The 20297-nt window shown below is 34.9% G+C and overlaps 2 protein-coding genes across 2 annotated transcripts; one reads left to right on the top strand and one right to left on the bottom strand.

The window, feature by feature from the left end:
- Nucleotides 1–3631: 3631 nt before the first annotated feature.
- On the bottom strand, nt 3632–14415 carry LOC127174656 (zinc finger protein 518A). The gene is made up of 3 exons (XM_051125149.1): nt 14173–14415; nt 7010–8947; nt 3632–4458 (listed from the first exon to the last, which is right to left on the bottom strand). Exons 2-3 carry the CDS (start codon nt 8928–8930, stop codon nt 3707–3709), a joined length of 2673 nt encoding a protein of 890 aa, XP_050981106.1. The 5' UTR covers nt 8931–8947; nt 14173–14415; the 3' UTR covers nt 3632–3706.
- A 2150-nt stretch (nt 14416–16565) lies between these two features.
- On the top strand, nt 16566–20265 carry ccnj (cyclin J). Its single transcript, XM_051125371.1, has 5 exons — nt 16566–16764; nt 17647–17857; nt 17978–18277; nt 18411–18570; nt 19348–20265. Exons 1-5 carry the CDS (start codon nt 16696–16698, stop codon nt 19688–19690), a joined length of 1083 nt encoding a protein of 360 aa, XP_050981328.1. The 5' UTR covers nt 16566–16695; the 3' UTR covers nt 19691–20265.
- Nucleotides 20266–20297: the final 32 nt, after the last annotated feature.

Below are 20297 nucleotides of genomic sequence, written 5' to 3'. Positions count from 1 at the left end.
CATATATATGTACACTGCATGGCATTCAAAAGTTTGGCATCAGTAAGACATGTAATGTTTTTTAAACAAGTCTCAAATAGGGCTGCATTTATTACAAAAATACAGAAAAAAAAACAGTAATTTGCATAATGTTATTACAATATAAGATAATGGTTTCTATTTGAATATACTTTAAAATATAATTTATTTCTGTGATGCAAAGCTGAATTTTCATCAGCCAAGTGTTACATGATTCTTCAAAAAACAGATTAATATCTTGATTTATTATTAGTTGTGCTGCCAAATATTTTTTTCTGGATTCTTTGATGAATAAAAAGTTCAAAAGAACAGCATTTATTTAAAATATAAATATTTTCTAACAATATCTATCACTTTTTATCAATTTAACACATCCTTGCTGAATAAAAGTATTCATTTCTTTAAGAAAAATAAAGAATAAAAGTCCCCAAACCTTTGAAGTGTACTCTATATTGTTAGAAATTTCTATTTTAAATATATTTTTTTCTTTTTACCTTTTTACTCATCAAACAGTCCTGAAAAAAAGTATCACAGGTTGCAAAAAAATATTGAGCAGCACAACTGTTTCCAGCACTGATATAAATCATTATAATAGAATGATTTCTGAAGGATCATGCGACACTGAAGACTGGAGTAATGATGCTAAAAATTCAGCTTTGATCACAGAAATAAATTAGATTTAAGTGTATATTAAAATAGAAAAATGTTGTTTCACGTTGTAATAATAATTTTACAATTTTACATTTTTTCTGTACTTGATCAAATAAACGTAGCCTTGGTAAGCATGAGAAACTTCCTTAAAAACATAAAAAATGTTACTGATCCCAAACTTTTGAACAGCAGTATATGTATGTATTTTGTATAAACATTTGTACACTAGAGGGCTCATACTGTACACAAGTACGGATTTATACAAAATATTAAATCATTTACAAACTGTCGCGGTTTTATCATGCAAAAGAATAAGATTTATTATATTGTCTTTACAGTTCTGTAAGAGAACAAATAGTCAAACTTTACATAACAAAACAATATTCTTTATAATAATATTAAAAACATTTTGCATGGACAGTGCCACAACAAATATACCACAGCTTCAGGACAAGAAGTGCAACTACAGTCAATGTTTTGCATGATAAATCATGTGTAAAATATAAAGCCATTATTAGAAACAGCATGTTTTTAAGAAAGATATTTGTTTTATAAAGATATCCTTATGTACACTGCCGCTCAAAAGTTTGGGATCAGTAAGATTTTTAATGGTTTTTAAAGACGTTTCTTCTGCTTTATAATTCACAATGTTATTATGACGTAAAACAATGTTTTTCTATATTAATATACATTAAAATTTAATTTATATAATTTATATAAAGTTTATTTTCAGCATCATTACTCCAGTCTTCAACGATCCTTCAGAAATCATTCTAATATACTGATTTATTATCAATGTTGGAAACAGTTTATTGTGCTGCTTAATATTTTTCTGGAAACTGTGATACTTTTCTTCAGGATTCTTTGATCAATAAATTGTTAAAAAAATAACAGCATTTATTTAAAATAGGTTCCAAAAAAAATTGGCAGCACAACTATTTCCAACACTGATAATTCTAATAATAAATCCGCATATTAGAATGATTTCTGAAGGATCATGTGACACTTAAAACTGGAGTAACAGCTAATCAAAATTCAGTATTGCATCACAGGAATAAATTATATTTTAATGTATATTAAAATGTATATTAAAATAAAAACTAACATTATTTTATATTGTAATAACATTTTGCAATATTGCAGTTTTTTCTGTATTTTGATCAAATAAATGCAGCCTTGATGAGCATAAGAGACTTATTTAAAAAACATTACAAGTCTAACTGATCCCAAACTTTTGAGCGATAGTGTATATGTTCCATATGTATAACCAACGAGAGGGCACTGTAAGGTGTCAAGGGATCAAATGCAAATATTTTTGGAGCTATTTTGCAAAAGTGTGTCATTTAAAAATCTGATGATTTCTGTAAATTCTAACCTCCAGGCTAAAATTGTTATATTTTTGTACATTAATGTACATTAAGATGCAAAACAGTGTTGCTGTTGATATGCAAATCAGTACTGTCATTATTAAAGAGCTGTATTTACCTCAGACAAAACATGACAAAAGAAATGAATTTTCAAAATAATTATATTTATTTATTTATTGATAGAGGGTTTTTTGGTGGAGGCACTTCTACAATACAGCAATTCAAGGTGTCATTCACAGCTGTTAGTGCAACACTAGTGCTTAAACCAGCGTTTAAACTTCAACACGAACATAAGAGACACGTTTACTTTGGTTTTCAAGTGAAGTGGATCACAGACCTGGAATAAAGACCATCTTCAAACATGTACAGTCAGAAATTCACACCACTATTAAGTGCCTGAATCACAGTGCAATCACCAAACGTTTCAAGTTTTTACCTGGTCAAACTAAACTCAAGAAACTTCTATTCTGATCAGATTACACTGATCCTAAAAAACTTTGGCTTGAGAATAAAAATATATATTTTTTGACTACTGAGACAGTTACAACATTCTTTAACCATGAGTAATACATTAACAATTTGATAAATGTAAAGTAATTAATTTAAACCCTTGATTAAACCCTTAATCAAAACCCTGTAACTTAAACCGACTGCACGCTGAAAAAATAAATATTGACAATTCGCATAAATACAAAACAAAATTTCAATGATGCCGCGTCAACATATGCTTTCGCATACAAGTGTAGTTTCAAACGAATGCTAAATATACAGGCGATGTGACAAACAGAGGAAGCTTAACCCGATTTGTAGCCTCCTACAAAGAGAATCAACAATTTCTGTAAACGTTTCAGTCACAAAGCCCTATGAAAGATGATTAGCAAAGCAACAAAGTAGTAATGTTTAAACGACATGTCCTAGTTAATAATGCAAAGCTACATAAAGTATTAAGACAAACTGATGTCTTACTGCTCAGTCACTCATTGTTCTTCTACACTGTAAAAAAACAATTTGTTGAGTCAACTTAAAAGTAATTTGTTACCCTCAACTCAAACTCAAATAAGTTTAGTCAACTTGAAATGTTAAGTTGTACTAAGTGACGACTTAGATATTTGAGTTTACTTAACAAAACATTTGGTTTTTAAACTTAAAAGTTGGGTAAGTTACCCAGCTGCCTTAAAATTCAAATATCTAAGTTGTCATCTAGTACAACTTAACATTTCACGAACAGTTAACAAAACTTTTTTTGAGTTGATTGAACTTAAAATTTTAAGGCAGCCGGGTAACAAATTATTTTAAGTTGACTCAACAAATTGTATTAGTATTAAGCTAACAGAGTGGAATATTACAATATTACCTGAGGTCTCTGCCATAATCTCACAAAATCTGATCTATCACAGTATCGTGCGAGACAGATTTGGTCTGACCGTTTCAAAACACAGTGATTTTTAATCTATTAGATAATGCACTGCACTTTTTCACACTGTGGAACGAAATAAATAATGCTTGCTCGTGTCAACTTGAATATTCAATCACCCGAACGGGTTTATATTAGTATAAAGAACAAAACAGTGAAAGATCCTCATATTTGGACCGCATTTTTCTCTTCCTGAGATTTGCATAGCAACCCTGATTCTTCACAGCATTTCTTAAAAATGGCTAATGCAGAATTTCTATCTGTTAAAGAGCTGGTTCCAACCTCTGGTTGCTTCCATGAGATGTCTTTGTCCGTGACCCACCCAAGCTTCTTGGTTTCTGAAAAGCCGCCCGCAAAACCAGCATCTAAACGTCGGCTGCAACACGATGCTTTCAGACACTGTCGGTACTACGGTATACTTTCTTCCACACACTCTTTTAAACCTCAGTTTCAAGCTGAATCTTTCTTTAACGGTCCCGTTTGGCCATTCTCTCCTGCAGTGGGACGCGTGGCAATTGGCGACGAGATTATCGCGAAAGTCGTCGCAGTTAAACTCTGAAAGAGCTTTGAGAGTTTTACGAGAGAGTACGACCCGTTGCACGGCACCTTTGTGCTTGCGAACCACTTTCATGATGTTTGTGACCTCGGGAATATCGCTGTCGGGATGGTTGAGAACTATAACGGGCTGGTTGCTGCGTGGGATTTTAACGGATTGCGAGGCGCTGTAGGGAATCAGTCGAAGGGTCGTCGGAGCGTCTCGAGGCGCCGGATCCCAGTAGAGGACGGATGCGCTGACGTCCGCTGAGCCCTGAGTCGATCGCTTTTGGGATTTGCTGACGGGAGAGTCCGCAGAGGAGGCTTCTCCCATGCGCTTTCTGTTCAGTGATGCAAGAGCGGCGTTTGACTCACTGGATCCACAGGCTGTTGCTGGTACAGATGTTGAAGAGTTTGAATCATGAGGCAGGACAGAGATGTTTGCATTGACTGGCTCAGATCGCTGGTTTGCACCTGATGAAAACATGGAGCAGAAGAGCAACTAACATGCTTTAAAATGTTTTAACAAAAATATATGAAAGCAAATCTTATATTTGTATGATAATATTGGTACCAATGCTAAAAAATCTTTTGATAATTTAGAGTGGGGAAAACATGTTTAAATTTTCATTTTAATTACTATATTTTAATTCTTGCATTGAATGCGTTGAATCTTTGTGGCAAAAATAGATTGCTTGGATAATATTTACTATTAGCCATTTTAAATAAAACAATAAAAAGCTTTGCATTTTTTGTACTTGTAATTGGTTACTACATTATTCCAAAGTAAATACAAAAAAATATTTAAAAATGTTACTGAATCATTTCAGAGAAAGTATAATGTTCATGAATGATACACAAATGAAAAACATGTTTTTTTTTTATTTAAATTACTATATTTTACTTCTTGCATTGAATGCTTTGAATCTTTGTGGCAAAAATAGATTACTTGGATAATATATACTATAAGCCATTTCAAATGAAAAATAAAAAAGTTTAGCATTTTTGTTAGTAATTGTAATTGGTTACTGTGTCATTTCAGAGTAAATACATGAAAAAAAATGTGAAAAAAATATTGTTTTAATGTTTTTCATAACATTTTTAATTACTATACTTTGCATTAAATGCTTTACATTTTGTGGCAAAAAACAGTTGCTTGGAAAGAGGAAGTATAATGTTCATAAATGATACAAATGAAAAACATGTTTAAACATTTTTTTTACAATTTGAATGACTATATTTTACTTCTTGCATTGAATGCTTTAAATCTTTGTGGCAAAAACAGATTGCTTGGATAATATTAACTACTAGCCATTTCAAATAAAACATTAAAAAAGCTTTAAAAAAGTTTTGCTTGTTTTTTTGTTTTCTTTTTGGTACCTGTAATTGGTTACTGCATCATTCAGACATTCAGAGTAAATATATAATGATGAAAAAACTGTGTTTCATAACATTTTTAATTACTATACAGTATTTTGCATTAAATGCTTTACATTTTTGTGACAATAATTAACTGCCTGAAAAGATTTTTACTGAATCATTTCAGAGAAAGTATAATGTTCATAAATGAAAAACATGTTTAAACAATTTTAATACAATATTTTACTTCTTGCATTGAATGCTTTGAATCTTTGTGGCAAAAACAGATTGCTTGAATAATATGTACTACTAGCCATTTCAAATAAAACATAAAAAAGCTTAAAAAAAAAAAAAAAGTAACTGGTACTTGTAATTGGTTACTGCATCATTCAGATGTTCAGAGTTAATACATAAAGGTGAAAAAATATTAAAAAATATATATATATTTTATGACATTTTTAATTACTATACTTTGCATTAAATGCTTTAAAAAAGTTTGTGTGTGTGTGTAATTGTAATTGGTTATTGCGTCTTTTCAGAGTAAATACATAAAGGTAAAAAAAAATTACATATTTTAAAATATTGATTCTAACATTTTTAATTACTATACTTTGCATTAAATGCTTTACATTTTTGTGGCAACAATCAATTGTTTGGAAAGACTGTTACTGAATCAGAGGAAGTACAATGTACAATTTTACATAAATGAAAGACATTTAAACGGTTTTTTTTAACTATTTTAATTACTATATTTTACTTCTTGCATTGAATGCTTTGAATCTTTGTGGCAACTATTAAGAATTATTATTAAGAATTATTATTTATTATTAAAATATTATTAAATTATTTCAAACACATATTATTATTAATAAGTAATTATTATAATTATTATATATATATATATATATATATATATATATTTAATTATTATTTATTTATTCAACTATATTACATTTTAAATATATTGTATTTTAAACATGAAATATTAAAACAGCTTTTTTTCATAGCATTTTGCTTTTTTGTCTATTTTTGCTATAGATACATATCTTTGATATGGTTCTCTAATGATTAATAATGTTTATAAGAGCTTTCATCAATTTTTTTTTTATTCAGCACATGCAGAAGTATCCAACATTATTGAAAAACTAAATCCAGTGAACAACAGCTGCTAAAGACTACTGCATATACAGATATTAATACATGTGAATAACTAGGCTTGCACAGTCAACTTAATCTCAAGTGTTCACAGACCGGCCATTTCAGCATGGCACGTGATTTACATATAGCGGCTCACATTGCTGTATTGACTTTAGATATGGATGCATACAAGCTTAAACATATTGAACAATTAGTTTCTAAGCAATTATTTTATCTGTCTGCTGGAAAGCAGTTTTGTCAATGTTTTGTTGGATACACTGAAAAAAATCTGGTTTCCCACAACATTTGACTGATGATTTTTCCATGGCATGACTTCAGTCATGTTATTAGACCTCACCATCAACAAGCCCATATAATATTTCAGTTGAGTTGAGTATAACTAGAGCAAACTAAACACAATTTCCAGTCTTTTAACAGTTACCTCAAATTTTCCATAACTACGGGAACCATATCTAAAAGACAAACCACAACAAGTACACTTCATCACAGAGTGCTACTTATTGCTCACCTCCAGTGCACGTGAACTCTTTCAGAGGTTCATCAGAGCTGGTCTGTGTTGATAACGTCCGATCCGCTCTCACTTCATCCAGCAAATGAACGACTGTAGTTAAAGGCAGCTCATCCACCGTCTGAAGCAGGTCTGGAGCGCTGCTGCTTTCCCTTCCACAGTCGTGCTGACCTACCGGGACCAGAGAATCTCTGGGGTCCATGTTGTTTGTGCACTCGTCAGCATTGCCATGGAGTAACAGGCCCCCATCTTCACTTCGACACAAAGACTCAGTACGATCCTTCAGGGGAAATCCAGAGGATGGACTTATGCAATCCAAGCCAGAGATGGAGCATGCGTTTGAATGCTGGTGAATGAAGTTTGTATCTAGCGCAAGACTAAGTTCTTCATCAAACGCCGTAGGAAGAAGTTGCGAACAACACCTCTCTTCCAAAGAACCGGTATCTGAGGTCAAATCACTATGACAACCTGAATCTCCTTGGCATGCGGTAAAGTTTTCCTCGGATTCACTGAGGGCTTTATCTTGGCAGTCTTTGGCTCTTTTCGCATGGGGACTTTGAATATGTGAATTATGGTTGAAGTTGCATGCTTTGAGATGAATGGGTGCATGCTCTTGATTGTTTTGTTGGCTTTTTATCCTCTCAACCACTGAGGACAAAAAGTCCCGTTGGGCTACACATCGCCCCTGCTTCTTCCTTCGGGATGAAGACTTTCTAGACGTCACCTGAGAACGGTTTCCTGAGGCGTTAGCATTTGAAAAATCATTGGATTCGTCTTGCTGATTAGTTGGTTTCACAGTGTGAGCATCCTTCGAAACGTCTTGCTTGTCTGAAGGAATGACTTTGAGAACTAAATGCTTTTTGCCATCCACCATCTTGAACCCAACCACCTTTGTAGTGCAATCTGGGGGAACAGATATATTGTTCTTCTCCATGAGTCCGCTTAGCTTATCTTTTCCAGTAGGCCGCAGGCCTGGGTGTGGCGCAGCACATTGCTTTGCATTTGCTTGTGACGGATGGGGTGTTGTTGGCGCGTGAGGAATAAAATCTTGCTTGCTTTTGAGAGATGCAGGCCAGTTTTTACCACTACAGACAGTCTTTTCAAGAAACTGCTGCGTTTCCTCCAAGGTCTTCTGTGGATCCAGTAACACGCCATGATTGTCCATTAAACTGGGGGTGGAGAAAGGGAGCAATGGGGACGTCCATTTGGGTTCTGGTTTTGGAAGTAAAAACTTGAGATCTTGGGACAGGTTATTGTCTTGCTTAACAGTTGCCCGCTTTCTCCACCAATTTCTACGGCTCCATCTTTGACGGCATGCAGCAGCCATGTGCTTTAAGAGATCGTTTTTCTCCGTATTACCATTAGTAATGCTTTCCTGTGAACAAGAGTGACACACAAACTCTTTAATGTCCTGGACGGAGTCTTTGCATTTTGGACAATAGTATTGACCGTTTCGAGCATGGTGAGTTTGACAATGTTTGGTCAGTTGAGGCAGCGTTTGCTGGACGCTGTCATTACAAATCTCACAAATGAACAAACAATCCTTGTGTTGCATTCGGTGCTGTTGAAGCGTAGTGAACACCGGTGTGGAGAATCCACACATGTCGCACGGAAACATCGGTGGGCTTCCTTTGCTTCCGTGGACGATCTTAAAATGCATCAATAATTCGGCAGGTTTGAAGGAGATGCCGTCGTTGCATGAGGAGCAGGTGAAGGTGTTTATCGCCTGAAGATGGTGAGATGGCTTCTTGGACTTCTCTGTTACTTTCAATCCATGTGGTGTAACATTTTTCTCCTCTTTCACAGTGCTTCGTTCAGCGGGGAATGAAAAGGAGGTCTTCCTGAGACGCAGGCGTTTATGCCAAATGCCCCTCTCTTCATTCCCAACCTGAGCGTCAGGGTTGGCATTGACCCCATTCATATTGGATGTACAGAGCCCTGTACAAGAAAGGGATAATAAATAATAAGCAATGTCATTACATTTTCACCAGTGTTTCCAATTGAAAACTAGACATGAGCAATACACTGTAAAAAATATTTTGTAACTTGGTATTTTTGTCTTGTTTTCCATACAAATATCCAAACATGAATAATTCAAGATATATTTACTTGAGAAGGATGATTACTATGTAGTTCAACATACACTGAGCGATTTAAAACTTGTTTTAAATGCAGAGAAAACTTATGATGTTTAGAAAAGGCAAGTCTGCACTCTCAAACGCAAGCAAAATTACTACTTTTCAAGGTCTGGAGATTGAAGTACAATCTAAGGACAAATATCTGTTTTTTTTTTAATTGATGATTTTCTTTCTTTTGGGCCTCATATTCACTACCTAGGGAGTAAATTAAAGTCAAAACTTGGACTGGGTCAAGTCTTGTCCTTCTTTTGAAGCAAAGAAGAGATTGGTAGCAGCTACATTTTTGTCAGTGTTGGATTACTGTGATATCATTTATATGCAGGCACCTAAGCATTGTTTACAGGCGTTGGATTTGGTTTATCTTGGAGCATTAAGGTTTATCACAAATTCAAGAACCCTTACTAATCATTGTTTATTGTACTCTCGGGTTGGTTGGCCAGCGTTGTCAGCCCGTAGACTTAAGCATTGGTATTTATATATAAAATCATGCAATCTTGGTATTACCGCAGAATATCATTCAGAAACGTGTAAAGAATTATGGGCTTCGCTCACAAGACCATTATTTTTTAGGCATCCCTAAAGTCCGTACTAATATGGGTCAACGGGCATTTAGTTATGCTGCTCCATTTGATTGGAATCAATTACAAGATAAGTCATGCTTAAAAGAGCTGGTACCACTCAATTACTTTAAATGTATTTTAAATGATCTAGTTTTAGTCATATGATTTGTATATAATTCTGTATACGTAAACTAATGTGTTTTATGTGTAACTAAATGTGCCGCCTATCTTGGCCAGGACTCTGCCCTAATCCTGGCTTAGTCTGTCTGTGAAATCAGGCCTATATCTTGTTTTCTGAAAAACTGATCAAAATTAAGTGAATATATGTTTTAAAACAGGAAAGAATAATTATTATTATTTTTCTGACCCCCCCAAGTGAATTTATGCTTAAAACAAGAAAAAAATCTCTTTCAGTATTTTGTTTTGCCATTGAATTAGGTTTATTATTACCCCATTAACAGGTTTTTTGTTTGTTTTAAGTATAAAAAAATATCAAATTATTTTGATACTTTTTTTCAGAAAACAAGACTTGAAATATTAAGACATTTTGCCTATCAAGTAAATAACTTGACAGGCAAGAACATTTATATTTAAGAATATAAAGTACGAACTTACGAATATTTAGACAAAATAAGACAAAAACACTCAGTATGTTTGCTTTTCTGACCCCACTGAGATTCTTATTTTAAGCATAAACTCAATTCATTTTGATACAACCCCAATTCCAGAAAAGTTGGGATGTTTCATGAAATGCCATAAAATCAATAATACGTTATCTGTTAATTCTCCTTAACCTTTATTTAACTGACTAAAGTACAAAGAAAAAATGTCCAATGTTGTGGTGGCCGACTTTTAATTTTATTTTGTAAATATAACCCAATTTTGATTTTCATGGCTGGAACACACTCCAAAAAAGTTGGGACAGAGGCAAAATAAAAGTGAAAAGGTTATACGTAGAATATCTAAATTAAACTGTTTTGAAAAAAAAAGCAAGCAGGTGAAATGGAAATAGGTGAGGATATCATGTTTGGGTATAAAAGCAGCATTTCAGTCTTTGCGTGCGGTCTTATCACTTTGTGCCAAATTTCAAAAAAAAAAAAAAAAAAAATCACACTTCTTAATAGAAAATCACAAAGAATTTATGTCTTTCTCCATCTACCACACATAATAATGTGAAAAGATTCAGTCCGTGTAGGGCAAGGCAAGACACCTCAGGTGAATATGGATGACCTTTGAGCCCTCAGATGGCATTGCATAAGAAACCGTCATGCTATGTTGTTAAATATAGCCACATGGGCTCAGGAGTACTCGGAAAACACTCACTTAACACTAGGGCTGGGCGAGATATCTCGAATATTAGCGATAATATCGCCAAAAAAAATGTGAAAATATCGTGAATATCGAATATTTCAAATTCAAGCATACTTTCCCGAAAAAACAAGCCGAACGTCCAATATTACATACCCTTACATATTACCGTGCAAGAGACGTGAAGTGGGGTGCGCTACACGCCTCTACTACACAAGCTTTCATGAGTGCGGTTGCCAGACATCAAACATTCAAATCCCCGAATCAGAGCTTCGCTGTTACAAGGATACATTTTATGCCTGGTGTTTTGCTTATTTCAAGCAATCCGGCAACGACGCACACGAGCTCACTTCTCATTGCGGAAGCACCGACGATAATCTGAAAACACAGACAAACAATTAAGCTGGAGTTTAGCGATCAAAATGAAAGTGTCACTCAACCAGTCTGTGTTCTGTCATTAGATCTCGAAAGTGTTGTTTGCGTCTGTGATCGCTGAATAAATGCACTTAGACTAACATTACGCAACTGCTATTGTTTGAACAGAGAAAACATAGGCTATTGCAATTTGGAATAACTATTTGGAATTTCACTGTTCATTTGTTTTACCAGTTTTTAAAATATAGACAGAAAGAGTGCATAAATCTTTGGTATTAATTTATAAATGTTATTGCACTAAACATTTTGTATTTACTTTGTAACAATAGCTGTTCTATCTAAATTGTTTTTTTTTAATGGGGGCAAAAGAAAAGGTTTTTTTATTATTTAAAAGCAAATGCAAACATATCAAGATATGCCCTACTTAACACATTCTGCAGCTGCATCAATAAAAGCAACTTGAATTTCTGTTACTTTAGCAGAAAGCTATACATCAATTCTATGTAGCGATGCCATGGGGTTCTCTGGGCCAGAGCTCATCTCAGATAGTCAAAAAGACGATGGAAATGTGTGGTCAAACGAGTCCACGTTTTAGCTTGTTTCTGAGAAAAATGGACGTCGAGTTCTCAGTACCAAAGACCAAAGGGACCATCCAGGCTTTCATCAGCGACAGATGCAAATGCAAACGACTGTCATGGCATGAGGGTGCAGCAGAGCAAACGGCATTGGTGACTGGGATTGTACAGACACTATACTGCCATCAAGAAGACATCTTTCATTGGAAGTCCATGATTACTAGATCAAGACAATGCCAGGTCTCATTCTGCATGTGCTACAACAGCGTGGTTTCATAGACACAAACCGAATGTGCCAGACTAACTTGTCTGCAGTCCATATCTGTCTCCTAAATGCATGACCAGTCATGAAAAATCAGAATCAGAATCAGAATCAGAAACAGCTTTATTGCCAAGTATGCTTGCGCATACAAGGAATTTGTTTTAGTGTCACAGGCTTCCAGTGCACAGAGACAACAACAGCACACAGAAAATAAAAATAAGATGAGAATAAAATATACCTATGTATATAAAAATAGACAAAAATTGCAATATAAGTTTTAAGAAAATAAATAAATTGTTTAGCCACATGGCCTCAGGAGTACAATGACGATCAGACAATGACGATCACAGACTGCTGAGCATCTGAAGTTTTTTTATCAAGCCAGATTGGACAACAATTGTGCTTGCAAAACTTTAAGTATTAGTATCCTCAATTCCCAAACAATTACACAATTAAAAAGAATGCTGATGTGTCCCAATGTTAAACATGCCTCTATCCCAACTTTTTTGGAGTGTGTTGCAGCCATGAAAATCAACATTTGCTTAGATTTACAAAATAAAATTAAAAGTTGGCCACTGAAAACACTGGACAAATAAATAAAGGGTAAGGAGAATGAACAAATAACATATTCTTGATTTTATGGCATTTCACAAAACATCCTAAATATTCTGGAATTGGAGTTGTACATTTTTCAGAAAACAAAGCTTTATATCATAAGTCATTTTGCCTGTCAAGTAAATATATCTTGATTTAGGAATATTTAGGTATTTATACTAAAATTAAGTCAAAAATACAGTTTTGTAATGCTTACAACACATACGCTGTGTGAGAACTGTGCTTTTATAACATTTCCTCTTGTAAAATTGAGTAATTATTGTAATGCATGCTGTGTAATTCATTAAACTGAATTATTAACTAGTGTTTATGATCAAAGTCTTAAATCATAATACTGTCAAATATACAGTGTGTACATCAAGAATGACTTTGAGAACACAACCTGTCATATTAATATAACCTTAACTTAGTTAGTTACCCTAAACCAGACTACAACATCTTTATTACAATTCAATACATTTGAATAAACCTACATGTAAGCGTGCATTCAAAGCTCTGTACTATGGTATTACTGAACATGGTATCATTACAGTACATTTTCACTTACATTTATTATATTTGTGTACTCAAATACATAGCCCTCTTTTGTTATCTGATTACTTTTAAATTATTATTCCTTAACGTCATTTAATTAATCATTTTCAGGTTCAGGGTTAGTTTAAAGCAATGTACTGACTTCAGTACTAGGGTTTTCTGAACATGTACCATGGTAATACCATGGTATTCTTTGAAATGCACTGAACCACCTTGTAAATTCCCATGATACACATCAAAGTACCATGGGATTAACATCACTGTACCATGGTACTGTATTGTTTTGTAAGCAGAGTTTTACTGCATGAGTGTTTAATAGTCTTTGTCTTCATAAACACACATGCATACTGACCCATATAACTCAGCAGACATAAAATGTAAGAAATAAATCAAATACAATTAACTAGCATGTACTAAGCATGCACCATGAGTTGAACAAGTTAAAGTACAATCAGTTTGCACCTGTGGTTCAGCTGCCTAATTCCCCCATGTCACAATGCAATGAACGTGTTATAAAGTTTTAAAAACGTTTTAGATCAAACTTAATGCAATGCAACGTAAAATGCAATGCAAAAGCCTGCGATAGAGTTTACTTTAGCAACTATGCAGCGCTGCTTAAGTAAAGTTGGACAACAAACATGTTTCAAACTGCTATATCTTGCATGCCATTATGCGCGTGCGACAATACATTTCCACTTATAAAACTTTAGTTCTCGTTCAAAGTCGAAGTTTATGTAGTGCATATGTGAAAACGCATATACGTGCACGTAAAAGTGTCGAAGGTGATCAGACTTACAGCGCTTTTCCGCATCCCGTCCAACCAGAATCAGTCAACAGCGCACGGCAGCCATGACAGTTCAATCCGGGGACAAAAGCAGCTCAAGCCCATGACAAGAATGGATTACCTGCATGCCACATCATACTATGTCTAATTGCATTGCCTAAATTGCATGCATTTTTCCCAAATAATGCCTGGTTGTATGCTTTCTGTTTGTGAAACAAGCTTTCTTACATTCATGCAACAGATTTAATGTGCACAGAAAAGTACAGCCTTATGAAGACACCATGTGCTTCCTCTTTCAACATACATCATTCTGCACTGTTTATAACGACCATATAGAGGCACACAGCACTTACATGTTGACAAGTTTATTACACACTCTTTTACATTAATGAGAATGTGAGAAAAGAAGAAAAACACGCACACAACAATCTAGAAATTGTTTGTTATTTCTACTTTATTTATTTAAATCTATTTGTACTTTTTTGTAATTACTATTTATGGTCAGTTAGGTCAATAAAGGGTTACCAGTGTCATGGAAAACTTAGAAACTTAAACTAAAATTGTGATTGTCAAAAAAAAAAAAAAAGTCAAGAAAATTATTGCAATTTATAAAATGGAAATTATTTATTTAAAAAAAAAAAAAGTCCTGTAAAAGTCATGAGGATTACATTGCTTAGATATCATTATTATCATTATTATATTATTATCAGAGGTGTCCAAACTTTTTAATACGAAGGACCAAAAATTAAACTTTATAGAGGGCTATGGAAAATTAAATGTTCCATATATAACTGTATTATAAAGATATTTAAATAATTAAACAAAAAAATTAAATTACATTGTATTTACATTTCAATGCAAAAATAAAACAAAAATGAAAACAAAAAACAAAAATTATGGCATAATGGGCAAAGCCAAAAATCATCAGAGGCCAGCAATGATAATAATAATAATAATAATAATAATAATAATAATAAAACAAATAATTTAAAAAATCATAAAAACTGGACAGGTCCTGGAGAATTTTTTTTAAGGTATAAGGAAATCAAATCTAAAGAGAAAAGTATAGTCTGTCTGCCTTTAATATGTGCCAATACATTGATGTTTATTACATATCTTTCTCTCTTTTCTCTATTTTTGCATTTACACTTCTGCTGAGGGTGCTAATATGATTTGCATAAAATGCAGTATTGTTATACTTTGTTTTCCCTGCAGTAATTTGTTTTTGTACAATTAGTAAACAAGGATTTCCTACCATTTCCAAAATATCTGTTTGGTACAAATGAACTTAATAACATAGCTTATAGGTTTCAATTCAATAGAAAAAATTAAATAATAATTCATATTTAGTGTTTGTTTATATATTCCTGCACTATAGTACCAGTCCTTCTGATGTATTAAATACAAATCAGTTATTTACTGTTGCGCTTTTAGGGTACATTGTGTGATTTTACAAACAACTCAAGTACATAGTATGTGATGTAGCATAGCTACAGGAGGCCAAAATGTTCATAGGCTTTTAAAACTGCTGTTCTTTTTTAAATAAATAATAATATTTTGCACAATCTATGAAGGCCAAACAACATGTTGGGTGATAAATCAAATGAAACCAACTGCAAAAGTAAATCTGTTGTTTTAATGCTTTAATGAACTACACATGACAAAACAAAACCCAAATCAATAAAACCATCAATACTAAGTTTTGTAATAAATAGCAGTAAACAAAAGTAAAGGTGAAAGTAAAGTTTCCCAGTGCTGTGCTCATTATTAAGGAGAGGGTCTCCTCTAGTGGTGAGATGGTGTTATAGCAAGCTCACATATTTGGGTCAAAAGGTGCTAGAAGTTCTTTCTCCTTTTGTTCTCCTAACATTTGTCACAGATCCGCTAAAGTCCGTTTGTGATGACGCTGATGAAAGCTTAATTCTGATTGGTCGCGCTCTGCGATTGTAAGGCGTTTTTTGATTGGCTGAGACTGTCAATGGGCTCGCCGTGCTGTGTATTGTGTCTTTGCTGGTGAACAGAGAGTGTAAACTTTGCTTTGATTTACACTTTGATTGTCCGAGTAAGTTTGTTCGGTTGTCAGTTTTCATTGTACTGTCTGTATGCAGGCGTCCTTGTGTGCGGTGAGTTCTTTACTGATTAAAAACACTGAAAAGTTTTCATCGTCTGCCTTTTCTCTTAAAAAGTTACACATGTAGCGCTATTCTGTATTTGACATGCCTCTTTGATTTATAGTATGTTAATGTATGCTTGTAAGTCATTCCGCTCATTGGTTCTTGTTATGTTGCCTGTGATCTCCATTGAGTTGATTTGACCTAATAACTATTGTGCACATTGAGGAAGACTCGGGCTTGTTACTCTAAATTATCTTCTCCTCCTGATTGAGTTGTGTGCTGGACCAATCAAGATCTTCAGCGGTCTCACCGTCATCAGCTGATTGTTGCTGGAGCTGTGATTTGTCTTGGGATGCACTGAAGTGCTTTTGCTTACTGAAGCTGATCTGATCTTTAAACTTCATATGTTCCAGGAGCCCAGATGGAGCTGGAGGGTCAGTGGTGGAAAGGAGAACTTGCAGAGGACATCTATCAGGCCCTGCGTTACAAAGTTTGTATTCCTGTCATTGTGTTGTTATTTAATGTCATCGAACGTGTTATGTTGTCACATGCATGCATGTGAACCGTGCAAAGATCTGTTATTACAAAATTGTCATGGTAGTGGAATTGTTTATTTGCTTTTTATAATGTCATCCATGCATACATATGCAACTTTACTGACATCATATAGATGCAACTTAATTGCTACTTTACTGAATGCATGCTTATGCAACTTTACATAATGTATGTAAATACGTCTTGCATGTATGCATATGCAACTTTACTAAATTCATTTAAATACAAGTTGAATGCATGCATGCACAACTTTACTAAATGCATGCATATGCAACTTGAATGCATGCATATACAATTTTACTGAATTCAAACAAATGCAACAATGGATGCTCATGCAACTTAATTAATCTAAATATGCCCTGCATGTACACATATGCAACTATTCGGAATTCATGTGAATACAAATTCAATACATGCATGTGCAACTTTACTAAATGCATGCATATCCAACTGTTCTGAATTCATGTGAATGCGTGTGTATGTGTAATTTTACTGAATAAATGTATGCAACTATTTTGAATTTATTGAAAATGCAGCTTGAATGCATGTATATGCAACTTAAATAAATTTAAATTCAAGCTGAATGCATGCGTGTGCAACTGTTTTGAAATCATGATAATGCAACTTAACTGAATGCATGTAAATATATTTTGTATGCACGCACACGCAACTGTTTTGAATTCATATAAATGCAACTTCAGTGCATGCATATGCAACTTTACTTGGCTACTGCATGCACACGCAACTGAGTATTGCACAAATCAATATTATAAAATGTATCAATTGCAGTGTGATTGTCTCGTTGGTTGTCTTTTAGGAGCTGCGGTTGCCTGCATACAAAGGCCAGTCCCCACAGCTGAGCCTTAGGCGATATTTTGCAGACCTCATTGCTATCGTTAGCAATCGCTTCAAGCTGTGCCCAGCGGCCAGACACTTGGCTGTTTATCTGCTGGACCTGTTCATGGACCGCTATGACATCTCAGTGCAGCAGCTTCACATGGTTGCGCTGTCCTGCTTGCTTCTGGCCAGTAAGATTCATGCTCCTATTAATAATTGCAATTGTCTGAAATTAACTGTTGTGTATGATGCACAAAGCACACCACACAGCATTGTGCCATAACCACTCAGCAACCATTTTTATTATCCAGGCAAGTTTGAGGAGAGAGAAGACCGCGTCCCGAAGCTGGAGACCCTGAACAGTCTGGGCTGCATGAGCTCTATGAACCTGGTTCTGACCAAACAGGGTCTCCTGCACATGGAGCTGCTGCTCCTTGAGACGTTTCAGTGGAACCTGTACCTCCCCACGGCTGCTCACTTCATAGAGTACTACCTGCCCGTCGCTGTGAATGAGACAGACCTGCATGATGGCTGGCCGATGACATGCATGGAGAAGACCATGCTGTACATGTCCAAATATGCTGACTACTTCCTAGAGGTCTCTTTACAAGGTACAGAGTTTAATTGAGATGCAGTGCATTTTCACCTGTTGAATGTTTGTGTGAGTGTGTATGAACTGCATACAGAATCAGAATGTTTTTGTTGTTTTGTATGAATAAAAAAACATTTCCTTTCTCTGTCAAGACCATGCGTTTCTCAGATTCGTCCCTTCCCTGGTTGCTGCGGCGTGTGTGGCCTCCTCCCGAGTAATCTTGCGTCTGTCTCCGACATGGCCTCCGCGCCTCCAGCGTCTGTCGGCGTACACCTGGGAACAGCTGCTGCCCTGCGTGGAGAGACTTCTAATGTGAGTTTATACAATTTGAATGTATGTACAAGTTTACCAAATGCATGTAAATGCAAGTTGAATGGATGCATACGCAACTTCAATTGAATTAATTCAAGCTGCATTTACATGCATTCAGTAAAACTGTATTTGCATTCATTCAGGTTACATTTACTTGCATTTAAGTTGTCTTTTCATCTTTCCTGAATGCATTTAAATGCAATTTTATTTATGCATATACAAACTTTACGGAATGCAACTTGAATTGATGGATATGTGACCTTACTGAATGCATCTAAATGCTAATTGAACGCATTCAGTAAAGTTGTAGAGACAGTGAAGATATAAATCCATGCATTTAAGTTGTATTTACATCTTTACTGAATGCATGTAAATGCAACTTGAATTGAAGCATATGCAACTTTCCTGAATGCATGCTTATGCAGCTTTACTGAATGATTAGAAATGGAATTTGAATGCATTCATATACAACTTTACAGAATGCATGTACAGTAAATGCAAGTTGATTGCATGCATATACAACTTAATGCATTTCTGCATTTTTTGTTACTTCAAAATAAAATGTACCTTAACTGAAAATTAATTTTATTAAAATAAAACTTTTTATTTTAGCTACTTGCAGAGGCATCATTTCTCATTTTCATTCTTCACTCTAAGTACTAAAATAACTAAAACTGAAAATAATGTGTTATAGTGTTATAGATGAATGGTCATTTTGACCCTACAAACTTGGATTTTATCATCTCCCCTAATATCCTCTCTCTCTATTTCTCTCAGTGCTCATGACAGTGACGTAAAAGAAGCAAACAAGCAGAAATGCTCGCAGTCGAGTGCTCAGCCTGCACAGATGGTGTATCCCGTCCAGGGTCAGAGCATGTCCTTGCATCAGTACATGCAGCGGCCAACCACGCAATACATGCAGCAGAACTGCCAGCCGGTGGTAGTGTCTGCTCAAGGTCCCGCAACATATCTGACACATACGGCCTCAATGCAGGTCTCCACGGCCTCTCTGCATGGGCTCACACAGACACAGACCATGGATGCCAAGGTGACTGTGCCCAGCAGGGGTTATCAGGTGAACGCGCTGTACCCATGCGCCGCTCCCTGCTTCGACAGGTGATGAAACGGGACGGGAAAGTATCGGACCGTTTACACTGCACAGGGGAGAGTTTGTATTCATACAGAAAACACACTGCTCTTAACTGTTACTTGAATCAAACCACTTCAGCTGCTGAATTCTGAATCATTTTTAATTTACGTGATTAGGGTGAAAGCTAGATGATTTAAATCACTGTAATGTTCATGAGGTGTGGGGTAATCTGAAATGTGCAATATTCTAATGCTGTTGTGCATTACCCACTGAATACTGCCTTGTGGTGTTTCATCTGTTGTGTTACATTTACTTTAGTATTACTATTTACGGCCATCTTTCAGAAATGAAGACATCATGGGAATTTGGAGTAACGTGTAAAAAATTAATGTGGTTTTTACTAACACATACAAGTGTTATTTTGCTCTACCTCATTGAATGCAGACTATTGTTGTCTCGTAACTTACAAATGCACTTTGGTACAGTGTTTGTTTTTGTTTTTGTTTTTTTAAATAAAAATGCAACATTTCTGTTGTAGCTAGTTTTGGGTTTGGGTGTTGAAATTTTACACTGAGGTTTGTAGCCACTGGAACATGTTCATGATTAAAATTCAGCCTTCTCAGATTCACACTAATAT

The sequence above is a fragment of the Labeo rohita genome, chromosome 13, assembly GCF_022985175.1.
Source record: "Labeo rohita strain BAU-BD-2019 chromosome 13, IGBB_LRoh.1.0, whole genome shotgun sequence".
Lineage (NCBI taxonomy): Eukaryota > Metazoa > Chordata > Actinopteri > Cypriniformes > Cyprinidae > Labeo > Labeo rohita.
The sequence above is the reverse complement of the archived record's forward strand: the minus strand, read 5'-3'. Positions and strand labels throughout refer to the sequence as shown.

Coding starts and splice junctions, on each gene's coding strand:
- ccnj (XM_051125371.1), top strand. CDS start 16,696: ATGGAGCTGGAGGGTCAGTGGTGGAAAGGAGAACTTGCAGAGGACATC. Junction 17,858..17,977: donor GTCCTGCTTGCTTCTGGCCA/GTAAGATTCATG, acceptor TTTATTATCCAG/GCAAGTTTGAGGAGAGAGAA. Junction 18,571..19,347: donor TGCGTGGAGAGACTTCTAAT/GTGAGTTTATAC, acceptor TATTTCTCTCAG/TGCTCATGACAGTGACGTAA.
- LOC127174656 (XM_051125149.1), bottom strand. CDS start 8,930: ATGAATGGGGTCAATGCCAACCCTGACGCTCAGGTTGGGAATGAAGAG. Junction 4,459..7,009: donor AGAGTTCACGTGCACTGGAG/GTGAGCAATAAG, acceptor TGTTTTCATCAG/GTGCAAACCAGCGATCTGAG.